At 32.5% G+C, this 22,924-nt stretch overlaps 1 protein-coding gene across 1 annotated transcript; it reads left to right on the top strand.

Moving 5' to 3' along the window:
- The first annotated feature begins 4,609 nt into the window (after positions 1 to 4,609).
- Positions 4,610 to 21,049, top strand: LOC139512287 (WD repeat-containing protein 31-like). Its single transcript, XM_071299791.1, has 10 exons — positions 4,610 to 4,734; positions 6,490 to 6,670; positions 8,355 to 8,429; positions 9,132 to 9,273; positions 10,284 to 10,384; positions 11,083 to 11,150; positions 12,301 to 12,442; positions 15,143 to 15,296; positions 16,067 to 16,136; positions 17,768 to 21,049. The coding sequence occupies exons 1-10, from the start codon at positions 4,694 to 4,696 to the stop codon at positions 17,853 to 17,855; spliced, it is 1,062 nt and encodes a 353-aa protein (XP_071155892.1). The 5' UTR covers positions 4,610 to 4,693; the 3' UTR covers positions 17,856 to 21,049.
- The last annotated feature ends 1,875 nt before the right edge of the window (positions 21,050 to 22,924 follow it).

The following is a 22,924-nucleotide window of genomic DNA, read 5'->3' on the forward strand; positions in this document are numbered from 1 at the left end:
TTGTTGTTTTGTTGTTGTTTTGTTGTTGTTTTGTTGTTGTTTTTTTTACTTTTTTTTGTTCAAACATGTGTCAACTTTTTTTTAACTTTCTTGTGATAACTTACTGATTTTAAGATGTTACTGTTTAATTTTGATACTGTAGATGAATCACAATCTTATTTTAAAGTTGTTATTCTTGTGTCAAAGTTTTTCTGGGAAGGTATATTTTTTGACGGTGCACGTTTTTACATCTTTTTTCTGATAATCTGTGCTATTCATAGAAAGGAAATATGACATTTAAGCCCCGTTGACAGACGTGAATAATGAAAGCATTGTTTTAATTTTAGTTTCGTGTGTACAATTTGGAATTAGTATGGCGTTCATTATCACTGAACTAGTATATATATATATTTGTTTAGGGGCCAGCTGAAGGACGCCTCCGGGTGCGGGAATTTCTCGCTACATTGAAGACCTGTTGGTGACCTTCTGCTGGTTTTTTTTCTATGGTCGGGTTGTTGTCTCTTTGGCACATTCCCCATTTCCATTCTCAATTTTATATTCTATCACTAAAATGGAGGAGATACTGTGTCAGATTGCCAATAATTGCCAGAGTTAAAACAAAGTGGTTCGCGATAGCTGAGAAATAACAGTCAACTGTACTGTCTTCAACAATGAGAAAAAAATAACTCATATTGTATATATAAACCTATAAAAAGTCCCAACATGAAAAAAATAAAAATTACGAGGAACATGACAGACATTTTTTGTAAACCAAAGACAACCACAGTCACTGTGCTTAAACGGCTGTGGGTAACTTAAGTTACCCACAGCCCAAGATGGAGCCGCCTTGCGTCGGTTAGGGACTTCTCTTCTATAGAATAACAATCCCATGGATGCATCAATTAAACCACTGAATTAAAAAGTTGTATTAATCGTTTAGGGAAACCCCTAAACTTAACAGCAGTGAAGGTTACACATATCGGATGTTAATTGTCTTCTAATTGATGAAATTATAATTCTTAAAATTTTGAATCAAAAGTTACCCACATCTGAAAATAAAGTTACGGACAATCTGCTTAGTTTTGATCAAAAAGTTACGGACGTCTTATGCATTTTTAAAGTTGGCCTTGCGCTTTAGTGAATTCTATATTAACAAATTTATTGTAATTCCGGTTAGTTATTTCTTTATTCAATAATCCTATAAATATTTACATTCTGCATGAAAAACGTCGCAAAAGGTACATTTTGTATGAATTAAATATCGACGAGTTTAGAGTCCGCCATCTTGGGCTGTGGGTAACCACAGCCGTTTAAGCACAGTGCACAGTACTACAGGCTCCTGACTTGAACCATAAAGAATGGAGCGGGGTAAAACATGTTTGTGAACGCTTAACCTCTACCTGACATTGGAAAAAGTATTTTGCAAGACTTAGACTCCATAGCAAAATCTAGATTCTTCTTATTAAAGGAATAAGTTTTAAAAAAAACTTATCGAAAACGCACTGTGCTCTTGTTGACACTTAGAAAGTACATCTCATTACTCCCTCAAATGTCGAAAATATAATGAAATTTGAAAGGGATACTATCGGGACAGCCTCTTGTATTAACCTTAAGATTATTTTATAAGGGGAATGTTTAAAGTCTTACCGGAGGACAATAGGCAAATATTTCACAAAATTTATGAATAAACATGTCTTCGAAAGTTGACTTTGTTCATATAATAGAGACAAAAAGTATAACAGTAAAAATCAATTACCATTGATTTAACACAAACATGTCAAAAGATCGGTACGAGGCACAAAACGTGACCACCTACATAAAAACAAACGTATAGTGTCAAAAAAGCCAATTGCAACTATCTTTACTTGAATTAAGTTAACACATTAATCACGCTCTCTCGGACTCAAGCGAATTACAATAGAAACTCTGATTTCGCCATTTCAATACGAGAACGCAAGTTGTGATAAGAACATCTAAATCATCAGATTGGCTCAGACTGGTGTATCCATAGGCGGATCCAGGGGGGGGGGGGGGGGCTGGGGGGTCCGCCCCCCCCCTTTCGTGGGAAAAATTTGGTTGATTATATAGGGAATCACTGAAGCATGACTGGAGCGGCCCCCCCTTAGGCCAGTCCGAGGGCCCCCCTTAGAAAAAGTTCTGGATCCGCCACTGGTATCAATTATTACGCACACAACGGATTTAGTGACGTATAAGAAGCAGTCTGAGAAAGGCATGACCTTGTACAATGCTAAAATATAAGTAAACAGTATCGAGTATATAAGATCATGAGTTTGCATAACTGTACATATGCAACTTTCTTAAAATACTCTTAACAATAACCATAAAAAAAAACTATTTCACGAATCAAACATAAACTAAATAAACTAGCAAAGGAATTTGTGTTTGTCCCGGCTGACAAAGCTGCTAATAATATTATTATTGTTTGACGTAAATTTTTCATTAAGGTTCTGCAAAAGGAAATCACGAATTCACCAACATTCCAACTGACTTCATTTTCAGAAAATGACATCTGTAACAAACACAAACTTTTAGCTACATCTTTGCACGCAGAACCAAATACAACGAAAGTCCCAACTATGCCGGTACTGGCTTCCGAAGCTACACAAAACACCTCACAAATATAGATTTATTTCATCTTCAAGCCATTGTTCCACTACTAAATTGTCTATTCTACTTACAAGTACACTTAGTACAATCAAAAACCTGATAATAAATTGTTCAAATAAGGCCTTTGAAAATAGTGGAATTAATTACTTTTGGAGTGTCAAAAACTCGTTGGAAGCATGCATATATATTGGTAATTTTTAATCTGTTCAAAGTTTTAATTTTTCTACCCTATATACCACTTTGCCTCATATTCTTATTAAGAAACAAGAATGTGTCTATAGTACACGGATGCCCCATCCGCACAGGCTATCATTTTCTATGTTCAATGGACCGTGAAAATGGGGGGGGGGGGGGGATCTCTAATTTTTTAGTCCCAAGTCAGGAGCCTCTGGCCTTTGATAGACTGGTATGATTTTTAATTTAAGTTTCTTGTGTATGATTCGGAGTTTTGTATGACGTCCATTATCACTGAACTAGTATGCGTATTTGTTTAGGGGCCAGCTGAAGGACGCCTCCGGCCGGGTGCGGGAGTTTCTCGATACATCGAAGACCCATTGGTGGCCTGCTCTATGGTCGGGTTGTTGTCGCTTTGAAACAATCCCCATTTCCATTCTCAATTTTATTTTATATACTAGTATGCAATCACGAATATCTAGTTACAGTCTTGCGTTCGCATAACTGCACATGAACATATATATTGCATTTACTTTCTAGTTACCGTCTAACTCTTGTTCGCATAACTGCACATGTACATGTATATATGGCAATACTATCTAGTTATAGTCTAACTCTTGCATTCGCATACTGGCTGTACATGTCTAACTAAAATATTGTCTCTCTGATTTTGTTATACCTATGCATATGTCACGACGAGGCAGGGCCGTAACTAGCCTCTTTTAAAAGTGAGGCAAAATATTATCGAAAAATTTTCGGCGAGGGGTCTTACTCTGAAACGCAATTAATGTTTAGCTATTTTTTTTCGACAATATTCTGCTCTCAAAGCAAAATATATTTGATACCGGGAGATTGGTGGTCTCACTTTAATTTAACCCATGTCAGCTAAAAAAGAGAGCCAGTTTTATATTCTTTAATATTAAGTTCAATTCTCCATAAAGAAACGACAATTTTTTCTGTGTCCAGTAGCATCGTATCTCCTTAAAATATTTTCTCGCACAATGCCTGCATGGACATGCAACATTGCAAAACCACACAACCGTTCACCCGTCATCGTAGATATTTCCCAAGTCTTCAGTCTATGCAATGCTGAGAATAACCGTTCATAACATACAAATTTTACAGGAAGAACCAACAACAGCGTAAAGACTTTGTGAATATTCGGATACAAGTCAAAATTGAGACTCAGAGACTCACAGTGAAGATAACTTGCTTCTTGCAAGACACTCGCCGTGAAAACAATTAAGAATCGAATGCTTCTTTTTGTAAATTCATTGGGGTGTAAAAGCGTTGACCGAAGTACATTTTGTATTCTAAAAATGTACGCACGGTCAACGCTTTTACAACCCTATGAAGTTACAAAAAGAAGCATTCAATAGACCGCATTCAATACTTATAATTACATTTTTTAGGCTATGATCATGAAAACGCGAATTTTATATTATTTTTTTGTTTAATTCACCTGTGCACTTCATTGTTGGACCACGTGTTATCATCAGATATATATATATCGGGATGATAAGTTATATTGAGTGATGCAATTGCTGAAGGAATAAAATGTGATGTGCAATTAGCCAATCAGAATAAAGTATTATAATGAAACATACATCTAATGTAATTATTTTGATATGAAAACAAGCTTTTGTTTCAACTTTTTTGTTGTTGCCAACTTGAGGCATTTGCCTCATTTGCCTCCATGTAGTTACGGCCCTGTATTTCTAAATAAATTAGGGTTCACGAAAATGTAATAAGGGACCGTTTGCGGGATTTGTTATACAGTTTTTTAATAATGTAAATCATTTGGAACATTTCTGGTGTTATCCATCTCATTCGAGCATAATAAATATTGCCGGGAACTTGTCCAAACTTGGGTCTAAGGCTCTGAAGCTTAAAAATCATACCCTTTCAATCAATGGGGAATTTATGCCGCAAACCAAAAGACAATAGACAAAGGTATCAATAGCAAATCCTTAGAATCGTAGTATAGATTCTCACACTTTTTTGATTTACTGACACTTGTTTTATAGGTCTACATGATAGAATAGAAAAAAAAAATAAAAGACTTTATTTTGATTCAACAATTATATAGCATGAAAACACATACCAATAGCGGATCAAGGGGGAGAGTCGGTGTGTTGGAACCCCCCATTAATTTAAGGGACGATCACTGGATACACCGTATTGCTAAATCCTGGCTGAACTTTTGACGCATACAACAATCACTTTTCCATTGTGGCGTCAGATATTTTGTTTTATGACATCAAAATTTTACGGGAACCTGTGTCATATCCAGTAATGGTCGATAAATAGCGATAGGTGTATTTGAATGGGGACATATAGTTAGGGGGGGGGGGGGGGGTAAGAGGGGTCCTGATCCCGATCCCAAAATCCCCAGCTTTAACATTCAATATCCCTAGGTCCTAGATTCAAATAAATTTAAATCCCGAAATTTGAAAAGAGAATTCCCAGATCCTAAAATGGTCAATCCCGAAATCCTGAGCTCAAAAATACCCAGTCCCTGAGTCCCGATACAGGTTCAATCCCCCCTCATAGTTGGGACTGGGTCACCTTTTAGATACATGTATGGCTTGATCTGCCCCTGCACACAAATAAGCTCTGGTGAAATTTTTTATTGAATATTAAAGCATTTTTAAAAATCATAACAAAGCATCATGCATATATGAAATAAACAATGAACAGACTCTTCACTTCAGGCTATTTATACATGTAGAATATCAGTAAGACAGTATCACCATTTCTTTCTGTCAGATCCAAAAATAGATGTCTTGTTTCCTATGTCAGTTCTCCCTATATATTACATGTCTGCTATGGGTTTGAGTGTCCTGGGTTTATTTTCCCATTGACTTTGTTTTCTCTGGGTTTAATATTCTCCCTATTTAAAAACAAGATAATATATTGATATATCTGGTAATCAGTTTTTAAATACCACTACAGATATTTTTTTTGGTTAATATAAAATAAATTCATATCAAAATTAAATAATTTAATTTTGGATGTAACACGTCTTCTGATTGACTGACGTTATTTTGTTATCAGCCCATAGACATTATTTAGTCATGTGACCTTGATGTCATCAACGTTTTTTCATGGTTTTCTACGGTTTAAAATGGAATTAAGAATTAAATGATAAGAAATGAATGTAATATTTTTTCTGTCTATTCCAAATAACATAAAAAATGTGGTGCACACTGTTAAATAACGCGCTACGCGCATTATTCAGTGTGCACCAAATTTTTTATGTTATTTCTTCATAGACAAAAAAAATATTACAGTCATTCCTTTTAATATAAAAATATGTCCGACACCAAATTTTCATTAATTGTTCATTTTCGAGTACTCCCGCTCTACCATTTAACTCCTTAAAATGATCCTGTTCTCATGGTTCTAGAGAAAAGTTAAATATGAATTAAAAGAAGGATTAGCTAAGAGAGGCATTAAAATGAAATGATTTAAACTTTCTTAGGACAAATGAAAAAAGAATACATTGAAAATTATTTGAAAAAATCGATATATTTCAACATGTTGGATCAAAACTGTTTTACTGACCAGGTTTCATTTTCCAGTAAAGGGATATTACAATTGTAGAGTTTCCCTAATTATCTGTTTTGTATCCAAAATACACTAGAAAATATTTGTAAAGGTTTATTCATTTGATCTGAATTTCATTTCTATTTTTTTTTCTCACAGTATTGGATTTGACAACCTGGAAAACCATACAGGTAACGCAGGTGATCATTGCAGTAGTCCGATGGATAAATATGCTGGTAGACATACAGTAGAAACATCTCACCCAGCCATCCATAGTGAAGCAGTCAATTGTCTGGCTAAAATTCAACCTGGCTTTTGTTTGTCTGGCAGTAAAGATCAGGTACATTCTTAGTACTGTTACACTGTTTATCTGGCAGTAGAAACTAATGAAAGATATTAGGCATACAATTTGATACACCATACACACCTTTCCTCTAAATATGATTCATCAGTGACACTACATGTACATGAGGTAATTATCAAAACGCAAAATCAAATTAATACAAACATGACAAATATGAAGTTATTAGCATCAAAAACAGAAAATTCCAAAAAGTCGTGCCATGAAAGATCGGGTACAATTTAGACATCCTAGCTATAGAGTTACACTGTTCATCATTGTTCATCTGGCAGAAAAAAATTAGATGCATTTGAGAAACTGTATTTTACCACTTATCCAATTCGAAATGTTATTTTGCCACTTCGATAGATATATTGTTTGGTCACTCTGACATAGACATGATATATAAATCTACATCTATATCTACTTACCTTCAATATGTTGTAGATTACAAGAGGCACATGCCATAAACATGATATTCAGGCGCGTAGCTACGTTTACGTCAAAACGCCCAGGCTTACACTTGAATTTTGTTAAAAAAAATATGTTATATAAATATTTAATAGAATACAAAGAACTGGTTAAAAGTCATTTATAGCCTTGTAATGTTTTCCTAGATGGGATGTAATTGCGAATAATAATGACGAAAGTTACTTTTCAACAAAATGGTATCATATTATATATTTTTCCATTTTCTGTTAGACTTTGAATTTTACTCATTTTCCTTATGTTAAAAACAATTATCTGCTAAGATTCGATATGTGGCTTGCATTTTTGGCTAACCTGTGACACTTTATGTTGCGAAAACGAGACAAAGCGGTCCTAAAAGAGGGACGAAAGATCCCAGAGGGACAGTCAAACTCATAAATCGAAAATAAACTGACAACGCCATGGTTAAAAATGAAAAAGAAACAGACAAACAATAGTACACATAACACAACATAGAAAACTAAAGAATAAGCAACACGAACCCCAAAACTATGGATGATCTGAGGTGCTCCAAAAGGGTAAGCCGATCCTGCTCCAAATTTTGTTTGTGTATTCAATATTTAGGTTCAGTTACCAGGATTATAATTTAATACGCCAGACGCGTGTTCCTTTTACATAAGACTCATCAGTGACGCCCAGATGAAAATAGTTATAAACCAAACAAGTACAAAGTTGAAAAGCATTTAGGACCCAAAATTCAAAAAAAGTTGTATGTGGTTAATGTTGTTTTTTTTAAATATCAAGAACTTCGTCAAACCTTCGTGAAATTTAACAGAATACATGGAATATGGACAGAAACTGTTTATGATCAAAACGAGTATCCAGAGCATTATGATAACATGTAATTGTCCCGTATTTTATGGAAAAAAGAAATTCATTTTGCAGTAATAACAACTACTAGTTCTGTCTGGGGTAAAAGTCTGTTGCACGTCAAATACCTTCATCAAATTTTATGAATATTTGGCAGCAGCTTTTTTCAAGATTAATTTCAGATGCACAATTTTGAAAGTTAATTTTTTTTCGTTCATTTTGCAGTATTCAACTGACAGATGGACTTATCTTTACGCAATTAATATACGGTCTAGGACAATCTAATTAAAATATTGATCTCTGATTACGTTCTACTACATGTAGTAGAACATAATTGGTAAATATACATTGTAAATAAATTGGCTGTGCTTGCTCTGTTTTTCAGACCTTGTGTTTATATAACTATTGTACCAATAAACTAGAAGATAAATGGACTGGACACGAAAAAGAAGTGACAAAGGTAGGTGTGAATTTTTTTCCTATACTGTGGATTCATTTATTTTCGTGGGTATCAATTTTCGTGGATTGAGAAAAATCAGCATTTTCGTGGGTATTTGATTCCGTGGTTTTGCCAATCTCTGTTTACAAAGCCTATAGAAAATGTGTAATTCGTTGAACATTTGAATAGGTGGTTCATACAAAATACCTACAAAAACCACGAAAATTGGTATCAAACGAATAATTATGAATCCACAGTATCGAAATAAAAATATGTGGAATAATTGCTATTAATAAAACAGCTCTCCACCAGAGACCAAATGACATAGAATATTATCAACTATAGGTCACTATACAGCGGTGAACCTTCAACAATGAGAAAAACCAATACCTAAAGCAAGCTTTAACTGCCATAAAATGACAAATGTAAAACAATCCAAACATGGAAAACTAACAGAATGATTTATGTAAACAAAAACAAATATGAAAGATTTTGCTGTGACGATGTCATAACCCCAAAGCCATTTAGGAAATTTTCTCTCATCATTTAGTTTTTCCATGAAATCTTTACTGATGTCAAGCATATACTGGTAAAAACATTCTTCTCTTTTGTGTACTTTTCAGTTTCCTGAAATATCCAAAAGTATCAAATGATAAAATAAGTATCAATCTCATCCGGATGACAATGACCTACTTCTACTTAATTTTGTTTTACTTGTTTCAGATATGTTACGGAACATTTTGCCAAAGCATATTCAGTGCTTCAAGGGACAAGTCCATAAACATGTGGAAACGAAACACTCCAAATCCAGTTCAACAGTTCAAGGGTCATGACCTTGTTGTTACAGCATTAGATATTAATAAAGGTTAGTAATTTGTCATGACCTTTCAACCCTTGAAAGCCATGATTTTTTTTTCATATAAAATTGAGAATGGAAATGGCGATTGTGTTAAAGAGGCAACAACCTGACCATAGAGCAGACAACAGCTGAAAGACACCAAAGGGTCTTCAATATAGCGAGATGTCTAGTTCTTTTGTTTATTGATTTATTAGATTATAACATCTTTTGATTACATAACATTGAGGTATTTGCAATATAGGGCATACAATTTCAGTATTGACCCCAATAATAAAGCCACAAAACGATGTTAGTATTGTGTAAAGGTATTTGCTATTTATTTTTGGAATTTGATGATGACATGAATTTTATTTGCTTTATTTCTAAAAAAAATCTAGTAATTATAAATACTGGATACCAGATATGATTTTGGAATGAAGGACAGAAAGACTAAGGAAAAAAAGTGTAGAACAAAATTCCATAAGAAAATTTCCACAATTCAGTTTTGATATATTTTTTTCACATCTGTAAATATTCATTGAAAAAAAAATTTAAAACATTTTTGTATCTCTCTTCAACATTTTATATAAATCAAGTTTGTTAATACAACAGATTTTCAAAAATGCAATAATGATCAATTTTATTTTTAGATAAAAAGCAGTTAAATGACTTTTCACATGACTGGCTTCATGGTACACAGAAATAAATCTTTTGTATGATAAGAATTTGATAATTTAATAAATCTTCAGATTGAAAACCAGAATAACAATCAGATTAAAAATGAGAATAACAATTAGATTGAGAATGAGAATAACAATCAGATTGAAAATGAGAATACAAATCAGATTGAGAATGAAATTAACAAACAGATTGAAAATGAGAATAACAATCAAATTGAGAATGAGAAAAACAATCAGATTAAGAATGAGAATAACAATTAGATTGAGAATGAGACAATCAGAGACTGCATTAGTAATGTAACAACGAAAATGCCTGTTAAATGTGTTTATTTATTAAATGATTGAATTTACTTTCAGATAACACAATGTTATGTTCCGGATCCCGTGATAATACAGTAAAGTTATGGGATGTAGAGTCAGGAACCAGTCTTACTGAAAATAACATTCATCGGAATCTGGTAAATACAGTTTTGTGGACCTTTATTTCATTCTTAGATAATTAAATAAACAAATATTTGGGACTAACAAGCTGAATTTATAATGTTTAAAAGAAGGACAGGTTAATCTGAAAGCATGATAAGATAAACGAATATCAAAAACAATATAAAAATAAAAAGGAAATGATATGATTTCCAATGAGACAACTCCACACCAAAGACAAAATGATGTAGAAGATAAAAACCATGAAAACTGTAGTTCACTGTATATCTTTCGACAAGGAGCAAAACCCATACCGCATGGCAAGCTATAATAGAAAGACAAATGTAAAACAATTCAAACAAGGGAAGTAACTGTCTGATTCATTTACAAAACAATTATATTCAAAAAAACAAATATGATATACATAAACCACTGAATAACATGCTCCTGTCTTTGGAGAGGCACATACAGAATGTGGTGGGTTAAACATAATTTTTTGTGCTCAACTTTCCACTACCCTTGGACAGTGGTGCAACAACACAACATGATAACAAACCATAAAAATCAGTTGAAATGGGCTTAACTCATCAGATCAAGCACTTTTCAGATTTTCAGGGACAGGCATTTGATGGGCACCTAGAGGCTGAGCAGCTGTTTTTTATTGTGATCTCTCTCTGTATAACCAATCATTGCAAAGTATATAGCCTTAAACAAATGTTTTATTACTTGTTTGTAGGTAACAGATGTAAAGTTTATTCCTGACTCTAACCTTATAGTTCAGACTGGAGAAGATAAAGAAGTTAGGTAAAGTTAATAAAGTATAAACAGTAAATACTGGTTAACTTGTCCTGATGGGTTGCTGTCTGATTGGTTTATCTTTCACATCTCTTTTTTTCATATTGTACTAATGTATAAGAAGGATTGCTGCTATCAGTGATTTATTTGACTGTTACAAATTTAAAAAAAAAAATTAAATGATTCAAAGCACAGTGAATAACAGTTGCTTATCAACTTTAATTTTTGTTAATCTGTAAAATGTAAAATGTTTAAATCTTTGATAAATTTCTGAATTAGCCTTAACCTAATTGGTGGTCTTGTAGTAGTATGTGTGCACAAACTAAGATTTTTATCCCCTTGCTGATCAAACCATAAACAGTAAATTATGATTTGTTGCTTTACGGAAAATCTTGCATAATTTATAAGTCTGAACAATGACGGTTTTCCTAGGAATAAAAATTATGGGTCTAATGTAATGGGTATTTCTTTCTTAAAACATTGGATCTTGCTTGTTTCACTTTTGAACATATCATATGTAAGTTCATATATGGTGAGTAGTGATTCGGATAACTTTCAAATAAGTAGAAATAAGAAGATGTGGTAAAAGTGCCTATGAGAAAACTCTACATCCAAGTCACAATTTGTAAACAGTAAATGGGGTACGATTATAGGTGTAAGTATGGCCTTCAGCACAGAGCTTTGGCTCACATGGAACAGCAAGCTTTAAAGATCCCCAAAATGACTAGTGTAAAACAATTCAAATAGGAAAACCAAGGGTATTATTTTCATACAAAAAGAAGAAACAAGAAAAACTTATGAATTACATCAACAAACAACAACCACTGAAAAACAGATTCCTGACTTAGAACAGGTGCAAACATATGCAGCTGGTTGTAACATTCTAACTTGTGCCCAACTTCACCCTTACCTGGAACAGTCATGACAGTAGTGTAATAACTGTTTCATTAAAAAATATATGCAGACTTAATGTTACCAAGGGGAGGCAATTTTAAATATTTTTCTTGCATTTTCAATGTTCAAAAACATCAGAATGTAGATTAGAATACGAAGTATCCTCACTCATATATGTTTTTTTCCGAATACACCTAAATATTTTGTGTATCTTTGTAAACAGTAGAAAAGTACTGTCTAATAATGCCTAATGGTGCCTTTTCAGATTATTTGATACTAGATCATTGAATGTGGTTCATAGTTTCCAACGTAAACAGTACATACAGACATGTTGTGATGTTAGTCCTGATGGTGTATACTGTCTGACGTGTAGTAATGGCTTTGGTGGAAATGGTTGTGAAGCTACAGTTAGTACTGTCATTTATAGGTTGTCTGCTCAGATAGATAATGCTCATTTTTTGGGGCATATGAATTCAAAACCAATCTTAACTTATATGAGGGTCTGAATGGGGTGGTATGTTATTCTGTAAACATTTAATTTTCACCCCTTTTTTCTCTAATCTTCAAAAAATAAGTCTATTCTTTAAAAGTGATTTTTTACGCATTATTCCCTAATTTTCCCCCCAGTTTTCTTTAATCTTTAAAAAAAAAAGTAAAAAACATTCCTTTAAATGAATGAGAATGGTGATTTCCAAACAACAGCAAGGTTTTCATTTTGTTTCTCAACAATGACGTGTTGATGTGTATTGTTCTGCATGCTTTAAATACTACATGTAGTTCCTTGAAGTAACAAGTCCAAGATCTCATCAGTTCTTTCCAGTGATTTTGACTAGATATAAAAAAGAAGATGTGATGTAATTGCCAATGAGACAACTCTTTAAAAGAGACAAAATGACATAGAAATTAACAACTATAGGTCACTGTACGGCATTCAACAATGAACGAAGCCAATACCGCATAGTCAGCTATAAAAGGCTACCAAATGACAAATGTAAAACAATTCAAACAAGAAAACTAACAATACAGTTTCATTGTGCCTTTTTTGAGTTAACATATATGAACAATTATACAACAATAAAATGTCCTTAATGTCTCTTAGAAGTCTAATCTCACAGTGGCCCTTACAACACGACCTGACCTACTGATATGACCAATGTTTTCATTTTCAGTTTGTTCCTGTGTATCATGGCTATCATCACTACTGCTGGATGAGTCATATTCATCTGAATTATCGGAGTCATCTAAAATTTCGTCAACTAAAATTTCGTTTGGTTCATTCATTGTCTCTTCTGTAACACACACTTCATTGCTTATTCTGAATTCAATATCTCCCCTGTTTTGAATGTCCTGATTCCGGTATAAAGAGATTGGTAAAGTGCCAGCTTTGTCTTTGGTTGTTTCATCTCTGACGCTTCTTTGTCTAATGGGTCGGTAATTTTCTATCCATGATTTCATTGCAACTGCATCAGTTTTAGATACCTTCTTTATTTCCAAGTCAAATTTAATGTCGAAAACGTCTGATAAAGGCATGTTGCTGTTAGGAACGGGATAGTAGGAGTTTGGGTGTGTGAAATACTTTAGAGACCAAACAGATACTCTTTTAAGAGATTCTCCAATGATAGTGCTGAAATCCCTGGCATATTCCAGCATTGAAAATGTTTGGTGTCAGAGGTGCGATACGGCATGGAGGTTTTCGACAATAGAAGTAAGCAAAGTAGAGGCTTCTGTGTGATACTGACCGGAAGACAACACGTGAACATTTCTAGTTAACTCGCTTATTCCGGAGTCGAGTATCTGTATGGATCTACAGGTTTTGTTAGACACGGTTCCTTGTTGGCCATTTGTCACGTTAACATGAAACTGTTGGACGTTTTTCGCATTTTGGACATGCTCTTGTACAAATAATTTTGATAATTTTCTTTAAATTTTAAGAAGGGAAAATTCTGTAAACACTTGATTTTTAGAGTTTTCTTTTATTAATTATTCAATATTCATTATATTTTTAGACCACGCATTTCTCTAATCTTTATTTTTTTGGCCCTTTATTCTCTAATCTTCATTTTTTAAGGGCATTATTCTCTAATCATTTAACCCCATCCAAACCCTCTTATATTGAAATTTTTTTTGGACAACTTTTTGAAACATTCTTTGAAAGAAATTTTTGTTTTAATTTTGTTTCAAAAATCATATTTTACATTATAAAGTGTCTCCCAATTTTTTCCCTTGTCACTGACAACATATCTGAAAGGTATTATGTCTTTTCAAGTTCATTCTGCTGATGTATTTTGAACACATTCTACAGTTCTCAAAGGTGGTTAAGACAAAAAATCTATGTAAAGAGGATTATCTTCATTAGATCAGCTACATAAACCGAATTTTCCCCCCTCTTTTTAACTAATTTATGAAAAATATTTTCTAAATGGCCTGAAGGTTTAGGACTTGCAATTTGACATTGCAGCTGAATTTGTATTCAGTTTTCTTCTGGTTTTTTTTTGGAGAGAGAAGTTTTAGTTACAAGCTTTAGTGTATGAAGAGAGACAACTCTAACTTGTATCAAATTCCAAATAGCCAAATTTCAACAAAACTGACTGTTATTATTTCAATATTCTGCTTTAATGTATGTTTAAAAAAAGATGAAGAGTTTTTTTTTTCATATGGATCATAGGTAATGCTACTTCAAGGTGTTAATTAAAGATTAAAAATAACCAAGCAACAGGAAAATGAACCCTTAATATTTGATGCCTAAGTTTACCAGCTTACATGGAATAGAAAACGCTGCCTCATCATTCTTGTTGCTGCTTTTTGCTCTGTTACGATTTAATTTGACTTTCAGTCTTACTTGATTTTATATATAATAATTGTAACACACCCACTCTAATAATAGAGATACAGAAAATAAAAAGGTAATTTATTTTTGTATTCAAATTTGTCCCCCATAACTTAAAGTCACAAAAGTTTTGTCAAAATTTTGCATCACAATTGGAAAAGTTTGATATCATTCTGAAGTTTGAAGGTTATTCAGAGACAAAATTCTGTTAAATACACAATTGAGTAAAAACCGCTATTGCTAGACATTTTAATAGTGTTTGATTTTTGTTTGTTTGTAGTTATGGGATTTGCGAAGTAGAAGTATAGTTCATGAATATAAAGGTCATACAGAGGCCATAGATAGTTGTGTATTTTTACCTTACAATGGTACAAACTTAATAGCCACAGCTTCAAGAGATTTCAGTGTCAAAATATGGGACAGAGATTCAAAAGGTAAGATGTTTATTTTACATTTCAAATTACAGATGACTAAATGTGTAATACTTGATATAGTGTATTCAAAAACTATATGTGAAAACTTTCTGTGTATGTAAGTTGGAAACATAAAAAGAGCAGAGAGATCATGGAGTTACAATTTAAGATTTTCTCAAATGGAAAAATAAAAAAAGGAAGAAAAACAAGTTGCAATAATGTTGAAAATGAAGATGTGGATTATAAAGAAATGAATCATTAACCCAGCATAAAGAATTTCACTAAAATTAAGACCTAGACATCACAAGTCTTACATGATTGACAAGTCTCACATTATATGGCGAGCTGTGAATCACAATGAGTGAACGAATTAAAAAGATTTGACTGAAGATCTGATGTCAACACCAATATATGAATATATAAATACCATCCAGAGCAGGCAATGGTTAACATTTATTTATAGTTACTTCCTGCTTGATAAAATTTTTATTTCCCATTGAGCGTATTTGTAAATGTCTAGTAACAAGCGGGAGTTTGTGCTGCAAGATATTGCAAACAAATGTTGGCTGTTTGAAAGGAAAAGAAAAAACCTGTATTTTGTAACAGTTAATTTCTATATCAGAGGTAAAAGAGAAATAGAGTATTTGCCTACCAACTTCTTTAAAGTAAGAATTAGTAAAGATAAGATTCTAGGAATAATTAATATTTAAATCTACATGAGTAATAAAAAATTTACTTGATATCATTTTGGTAGTTATTATAATCTGATATTTACTTTTAATTATTTTTAGCATGTATATGTGAATGTGTGATAAGTGGATCAGGACCTTTAACCTCAATATTATGTTATGGTGAACCATGGTATGTATTTTATCAAAGTCTGTTGAGTAATCCCAAGATAGTTGCCATTTAGGTCATTGTAAAAAAATATCCTTAATTAAATCCCCTTTTTCAGAGATGTCAAAAGCTGATTTTGGCTATTTTTTTTTCATATTGCTGAAAGATTTTAAGTTTGTTTTCTTCAAAAAGATGAAATAGAAATTAGACATTTAGAGAAGTAAGAACATACAAAGACAATATTCCCTCAGAAAGATAAATTCCAATAGATAAAGGAAGTTCTCTTTCATTGCTTTCATATTGAAAGGCCTTTAGCATCAACCACTGGTAGAATTGAATATTTGACTTTCATATTGTAACAGAAAGAAAATATATTATATAGATATAAGAAGATGTAGTATAAGTGCCAATGAGACAACTATCCATCCAAGTCATACTTGGTAAAATAAACCATTATAGGTTAATGTATGGTCTTCAACACAGCCTGGGCTCACACTGAACAGCAAGCTATAAAGGGCCCAAAAAATTACTAGTGTAAAAACATTCAAACGGGAAATCCAACGGTCTAATCTATATAAAAAACGAGAAACAAGAAACACTTATGAACCACATCAACAAAAGACGACCACTGACTGAACATCAGATTCCTGACTTAGAACACATGCAAACAAATGCAACGGGTTTAAACGTTTTAATAGGTACCAACCTTCAACATTAACTGACACAATAGTGTTACATCACAACATAGAAAGACACACTATAAAATATCAATTGAAATGGTTTAACTCAATTAAAAGAAGCTAGAATTGAACTTTTGCAAGTAAAAATGTTCACAGGTTAATCAGTCAGGGGACTTACTTAAACAAGTGATTTTCTAAATCACTGATTCAAGTAACATTATTTCCATAATGGTTGGAAGTTAGAGTTGTCTTTCTTTAATAATCACCTATTTAAGTAGTACAAATTAATCACTAGAAGAAGTGATTTAATATTAGTGTAGCTTTAAATATAGAATACTAATGATCCAGGGACTAATTATGTTTCTAAACTTATCAGAACCAACATCTGTGTTGTCTAGGATGACCAGGTCATTTCAGGTGATGACCTTGTACTGAATCCAGGATAATGACATAAAAATCACTTGTTTAAGTATCAGACCTCAATTTCCTTCCCAAAAATCACTTCTTTAAGTATCATTCTTTTAATAACCCCCACTAATTTCAACACCCCCGAACAGTGAAATTTTTATCGCGAACAGTAGAATTTTATTACATAATCTGAAAGAGGAAACCTTGAACTTTACAGGAAAAATACTCCCACTGCTGTGAAAAATCTTTTAAGAAAGTATCAGTTCATTATGTAAAGCCATTATTATAGCATTTTTTCAACTTAAATAGAATATTCAGGTAAATGATAGCATCAAAGGCATAAACCTTGCTACTTAAAAGAAGCAAAAACTTCATATTTTTTTATTTTACTAATTAAAAGATGTTATTTAAACCTATGTGTTTAAAATTTTGAAAAAACTAGAAAATCCCAATTGGTGACAAAACCTCGAATTTGCTACTCAAATAAGTGATTTAAAAATCACTTATTTCAGTAAGTCCCCTGACTGTTAATGGTTCAATTTTTTTAACAAATTATTCTTCTTTCAGTATAATTGTATCCAGTTTTAACCTTGGTATTCAGCATTTAAAATTTTCATTACAAAACCAGACATTGATAAAAGAAGGGAGTTTTTGATAGGAGCCAATGACAATGTGTAATGAACTGTTTGTGGTTTATAAGTGTTTGAAATCTTCATGTGAGCGCTAGAAAAGAAACAATGAATGGTTCTATGGATGTTTGTGTCAAAGCATGACTGTTTATGTTAGGGTATGTAGTGTTTCCTACAGGTGGTTTTGGCGTGTAATGGCGCCCTGCCGCGATTTCTCGACGCCCTGCCCTTTTTAGGGAAAAAAATTGGCACCCTGCCCTAGTTTTGTCGAAATTCCTGACGACATGCCTTTATCGTCGTAATTAACAACCGGTACTGAAAGACATATTTTATGAATACCGCTCGAGTTATTTCCCTTCAAACGTAAACAAAAGTTCACTAGGTCGCCATTTTGTAATTGATTTCGTAATCAATTGAATAGTGAATACAGATACTAATCACGCGTCCTGATTGTATCCCCCAAGTCCCAGAAACATCGTTTTGCCTAGAAGATTAATGATAAAACATCGATGTGATGCTTAGATAAATTTTTTTGACAGCTGATAGATTTCTAATTTACATAATTTACATTGTTTGCATGGTTGAACAAGCCAATGAACGGCGATCATGAGACATTTGTCAAATTGAAAAGTAAAAATTCTTTGCAAACTATTTTTTAAATACAAATGCTTGACTGTACCTTAAATGAAATGAATAAAAATCCAAACTAAATTATAAAAAGCAGAATAATCCAGAAAATAAATGAATTCCTTGATCAAATGTCTTCTTTTGTTTACAAACATGTCACATGACCATTTTAGGGGGGAAAAATACTTGGGAAAACACCTAAGTAACAGACAACTATGTCTGGCTATTTATAGACATTTAAAATAAACAGCTGATATGGTAGTGCCATGAAAGTAGTAAAACTTGGTGTATCTATATTAATTTAATTTGGAAAAGGGTGTAGAGGGGAAGGGGTTAATTTGTAAAGTTATTTTTTTTGTAATTTAATAAATTTTGGTTACTAAAAATGACCCTGGATATCAGGGAATGTGTCAACCTGTTTTTAGGGGAAAAAAGGAAGACAATTGATATGACCAAAGCAATATTTTAATATACATGTATATGACATAGTTCTTTCTTGTTTTTAAACAGTTTTAAAGAACTGATTTTGTTTTTAATTGTGTTTATTGTTTTAAATATTTCATATATATATGTTTTAAACGCTTTTTCTTGTTTAACAATTTGTTTTAATGATTGATTACAGATGTATATGTCCTTTTTATAGTATTAAACTAGTATGTTTTAAATGAATCCATTTTATAGAAATTGCCTGTTTATGTTAAGTAAGTGCCCTAAAATTGTTGTCCATCGCGCTTAATGTGCCCTCTGAGCTAACAATTACCCTGCCCTTTTTAAAAGCTGCAGGAAACACTAGTATGACTGTTTGTGTCAGATTATGACTGTTTGTGTCATAATATGACTGATTGTGGCATAGTATGGCTGTATGTGTCAGAATATGATATATTCTGTTAGATATTTCAATATCTTTGATTTGTGAAGATATTGAATATTGAAGCAATGATCTATATGTTTAGAACATTCAAATACTTATGGTTGATTGGCTTAAATGTCTGAGATAAGGCTTGCATCTTTGTTATTGCTACAGTGTATGTTATGAAGAAATTATGGTTTCATCCCAATCACCACTTCACTCCTATTAACTCTTTGTAAATTTTTCAATGATTAGGGAAGTTTTTCCATAAAATTTATCTTCTAATTGTCTTGTTTTATATTATTTTATTGGACTTTCCTATGTTTAAAATAAGTCATGTTGATGTACTAAATAACAAATGTGTTGACATTAGTGTGCTATTATACAGTGGATTCATTATTATTTGTAGGATTGTAACTTACATGGTTTTCATTGGTACTGGTGAACCACAAGGTATTCAATGAAGTACATATTTTTTAAAAGGCTTTATTCAGACTTTAACAAAATACACTTGGAAATACAATTTTCACCAATCCATGAAAATTGTAACCCATGAATCCACAGTAGCTATTTCTGTGGTTGTAAAGCTTTGTTTTTGTGTCTAATTTGTTTTTGTTGTTTTGATTTCCCTGTTTTTAGAGTTTCTTATTTTGCTTAAAAACTTATGAACTATGTTTAAAACATAAACACTTGGTTCTTCCAAAATAATGTTTTTCTCTTTTTAAGATGAGTCACTCTCCCTTTTACTAACTCCTCAAAGCTCTATAAACATATTATTCAAAAACATTTATAAAGTCTATTATAGCATTATCATAACCGTTGAACAGATGGGATTTTATATTGGGATTTAGATAGTGAACTTTATTTTTGTAACTATGAATTTTATTTTGATTTTTTTTTATTGAAATATGTGGCATTCATTAATGACCACAATATATCATTCCATGTTCTTTAAATAATGTTCATAAAATTTGATTAGAAAACTTTTTTCAAGGATTTTTAGTCGATTTGATTTACCAATATCTAAAACCTTTTGAATATATGTAGTCATTGAACAAAAGTGAGTTCCAAAGATGGCATATGCATCATTACTGAATATCATGGAGTGACAGAATGAAACTTATAAATATCTTAAAAATCAAGAAAACCTACTTTTCTTGACTTATACTTTGTTATCAATCCCTTAGCTCTTAAAACAGTCCTTATTCGTTTTGGTAGAGTATTGCACATGCTTTGAATGTAATGGAGTTGTAGATTTCTTTCACAACAGTTTTTAAGTCAACAACATTGGAAATATCATATAGTCTTTGCTGGACATGTGTTTTTACCACTTTCCTAACATTTTTGATTATGTTAATGTCTGGACTTTGAGGTGGCCATGATAATTCAGGAATATCATTTTCTGTCTTCCACTGATTTGACTGTCATCACACATGACAGGGGTCGACAGAGAAATGTCTAGCTATCACAGGCCACAAGTTTTCATCTTAAATATTTATATTTCCCTTACAGTTTAAGTTTCCTTTAATTGGTGTAAGAGTTCCCACTCCAACCCGGAAAGATGACAGAAAATCTAGCTTTGTAGGTGTTACCTTTGTTCAATCCATTACATTCTGGTTGTAATCATTCATCAATTGTACGCCACACATAAATTTTGTTGTTCTTTTCAATCTCTATGTTGTCTCATCACTAAATAAACTTTTTTCCAGTTTTCTCGCATTTTCTAATGCAGTATTTCCCAACAAAATTGTTTCCTTTTCTCATGATTTACTGAAAATTGTGGTTTTCTTTGTAACTGGGTGCCTCTTGAAACCATTAAACTTTAGCTTCCTCCTGACTGTCTTAGAACAAAGAGGGATAAAAGCCTGACCATTAAATGCATCAGTGATTTCATATAGAATTTGTAGCTGGTCAGAACATAACAGTCTATGAAGCTACCAATCATCCCTTTGGGATCAATCTTTTTCTTTCAGCTACTTCTCCCATTGTTTCCCTCTGATCTACAGTCATGAAACCTCTTTAGAAACTTGTTAATGGTTCTGCTATTCATTCCAAGCAATATCCTTATCTTATTCCCAGAATAGTCTTGTTCTGACAATCCTAGTATCATTTTGTTCTCCTCTGGTGTCATCTCTTTTCCGTGCAGTGCCATCTTGAAAGCAGACATATTATTTGTTTGTTTACTTTAGTGCAACATAAATGATGCAATCAACCAAATATTTGACACTAGGGGGCACTGTCAGTAATGACTTTTCTATACTATTAAACGAGAAGACCTCATTTTTGGTGTCGCTTCTCTTCTTTCCACAATACATTAATCAACACGCCTCTGTGTCCTATAGGTACAGTGCATAGTCGCATTTGTCATCCATTCGTATGATTATTCAGATTGAGTTATTTTAGGAGAAAAATGAGAAAAAAGGCAGCCGGGTATTGTCCCGTCATTGTACGAAATTTTAAGTCAGATTAGACTTCCGGTTTGCGTTTTTCTGTATACTTTGAACATACATATACTACGAATAAATTGTATTTTCAGAATTTTATCTGCTATCACTTTCAAGTTTACTATCCACGGCAGTCACAGAGTTTATTAAATAGACAGGGGCTGTATACTATATCAATGATCACCATGGATCGATTAGTAAACTTAGAATTCAAAGTAAATACGCTTTATTTATATCATTATATAGTAATGAATGTTCATAATATACAGATAAGCGCTAAAATTATTCATGTGAACTTTTGATACTTTTTCTGAAATTCTCCAGTCATTAAATCTTTTACAAAATTCATTGATTACAAAAAAAAAAGAAGATGTGGTATGATTGCCATGTTGAGACAACTCTCCACAAGAGACCAAAATGACACAGAAATTAACAATTATAGGTTACCGTACGGCCTTCAACAAAGAGCAAAGCCCATACTGCATACTCAGCTTCAAAAGGCCCAGATAAGACAATGTAAAACAATGCAAACAAGAAAACTAGCGGCCTTATTTATGTACAAAAAATGAACGAAAAACAAATATGTAACACATAAACAAACGACAACCACTGAATTACAGGCTCCTTACTTAAATAAATGTTTATAACATACTAAATGTATGTTCATATTGAAATTGATAGAAAACCAAAAATTGGGAACTTTGGAAATAAAGGTGGAGGGTAAAAAAAAACATTTTCCTGTCCCCAATAACCTATGACTTATGATACTTTTGCTGAAATTCTCCAGTCATTCTGTATTTAACAAAATTCTTCCAACAACACTTTACATACTGATACTTTAAACTACGTTCTGAATGCCCGCGATTTCGCGGGTGTGTTCTAGTAGTATATAAAGAGTGATAACTCATGGGTAAAAGCTCAGTGGAAATTTACCAAACTAAGCATCAGCCATTTTGGTCCTAGTATTCTTCCTTATCATGTTTATGATGCTAATATGCATACCATTTCATTTGTTTAAATATTTGATTAGTATATAGCAACATTTTTATTTTAAACATTTTTAAGTTAATTTGATCATATATTTTCTTTTAAAAGTTCAAAATTGTATCAGTTTTATATTCTTCAACATGCATTTAATTTGTTCTGAGACTTATTATACATGTTATAGTAGTCT

Source organism: Mytilus edulis, chromosome 2 (assembly GCF_963676685.1).
Source record: "Mytilus edulis chromosome 2, xbMytEdul2.2, whole genome shotgun sequence".
NCBI lineage: Eukaryota > Metazoa > Mollusca > Bivalvia > Mytilida > Mytilidae > Mytilus > Mytilus edulis.

Bases quoted from the DNA above. Each gene is read 5' to 3' on its own strand.
- LOC139512287 (XM_071299791.1), top strand. From the start codon at position 4,694: ATGGGGAATTTATGCCGCAAACCAAAAGACAATAGACAAAG. The intron at 10,385-11,082 runs GTAAATACAGTT...ACTTGTTTGTAG, and splicing joins ATAACATTCATCGGAATCTG to GTAACAGATGTAAAGTTTAT. The intron at 15,297-16,066 runs GTAAGATGTTTA...AATTATTTTTAG, and splicing joins ATGGGACAGAGATTCAAAAG to CATGTATATGTGAATGTGTG.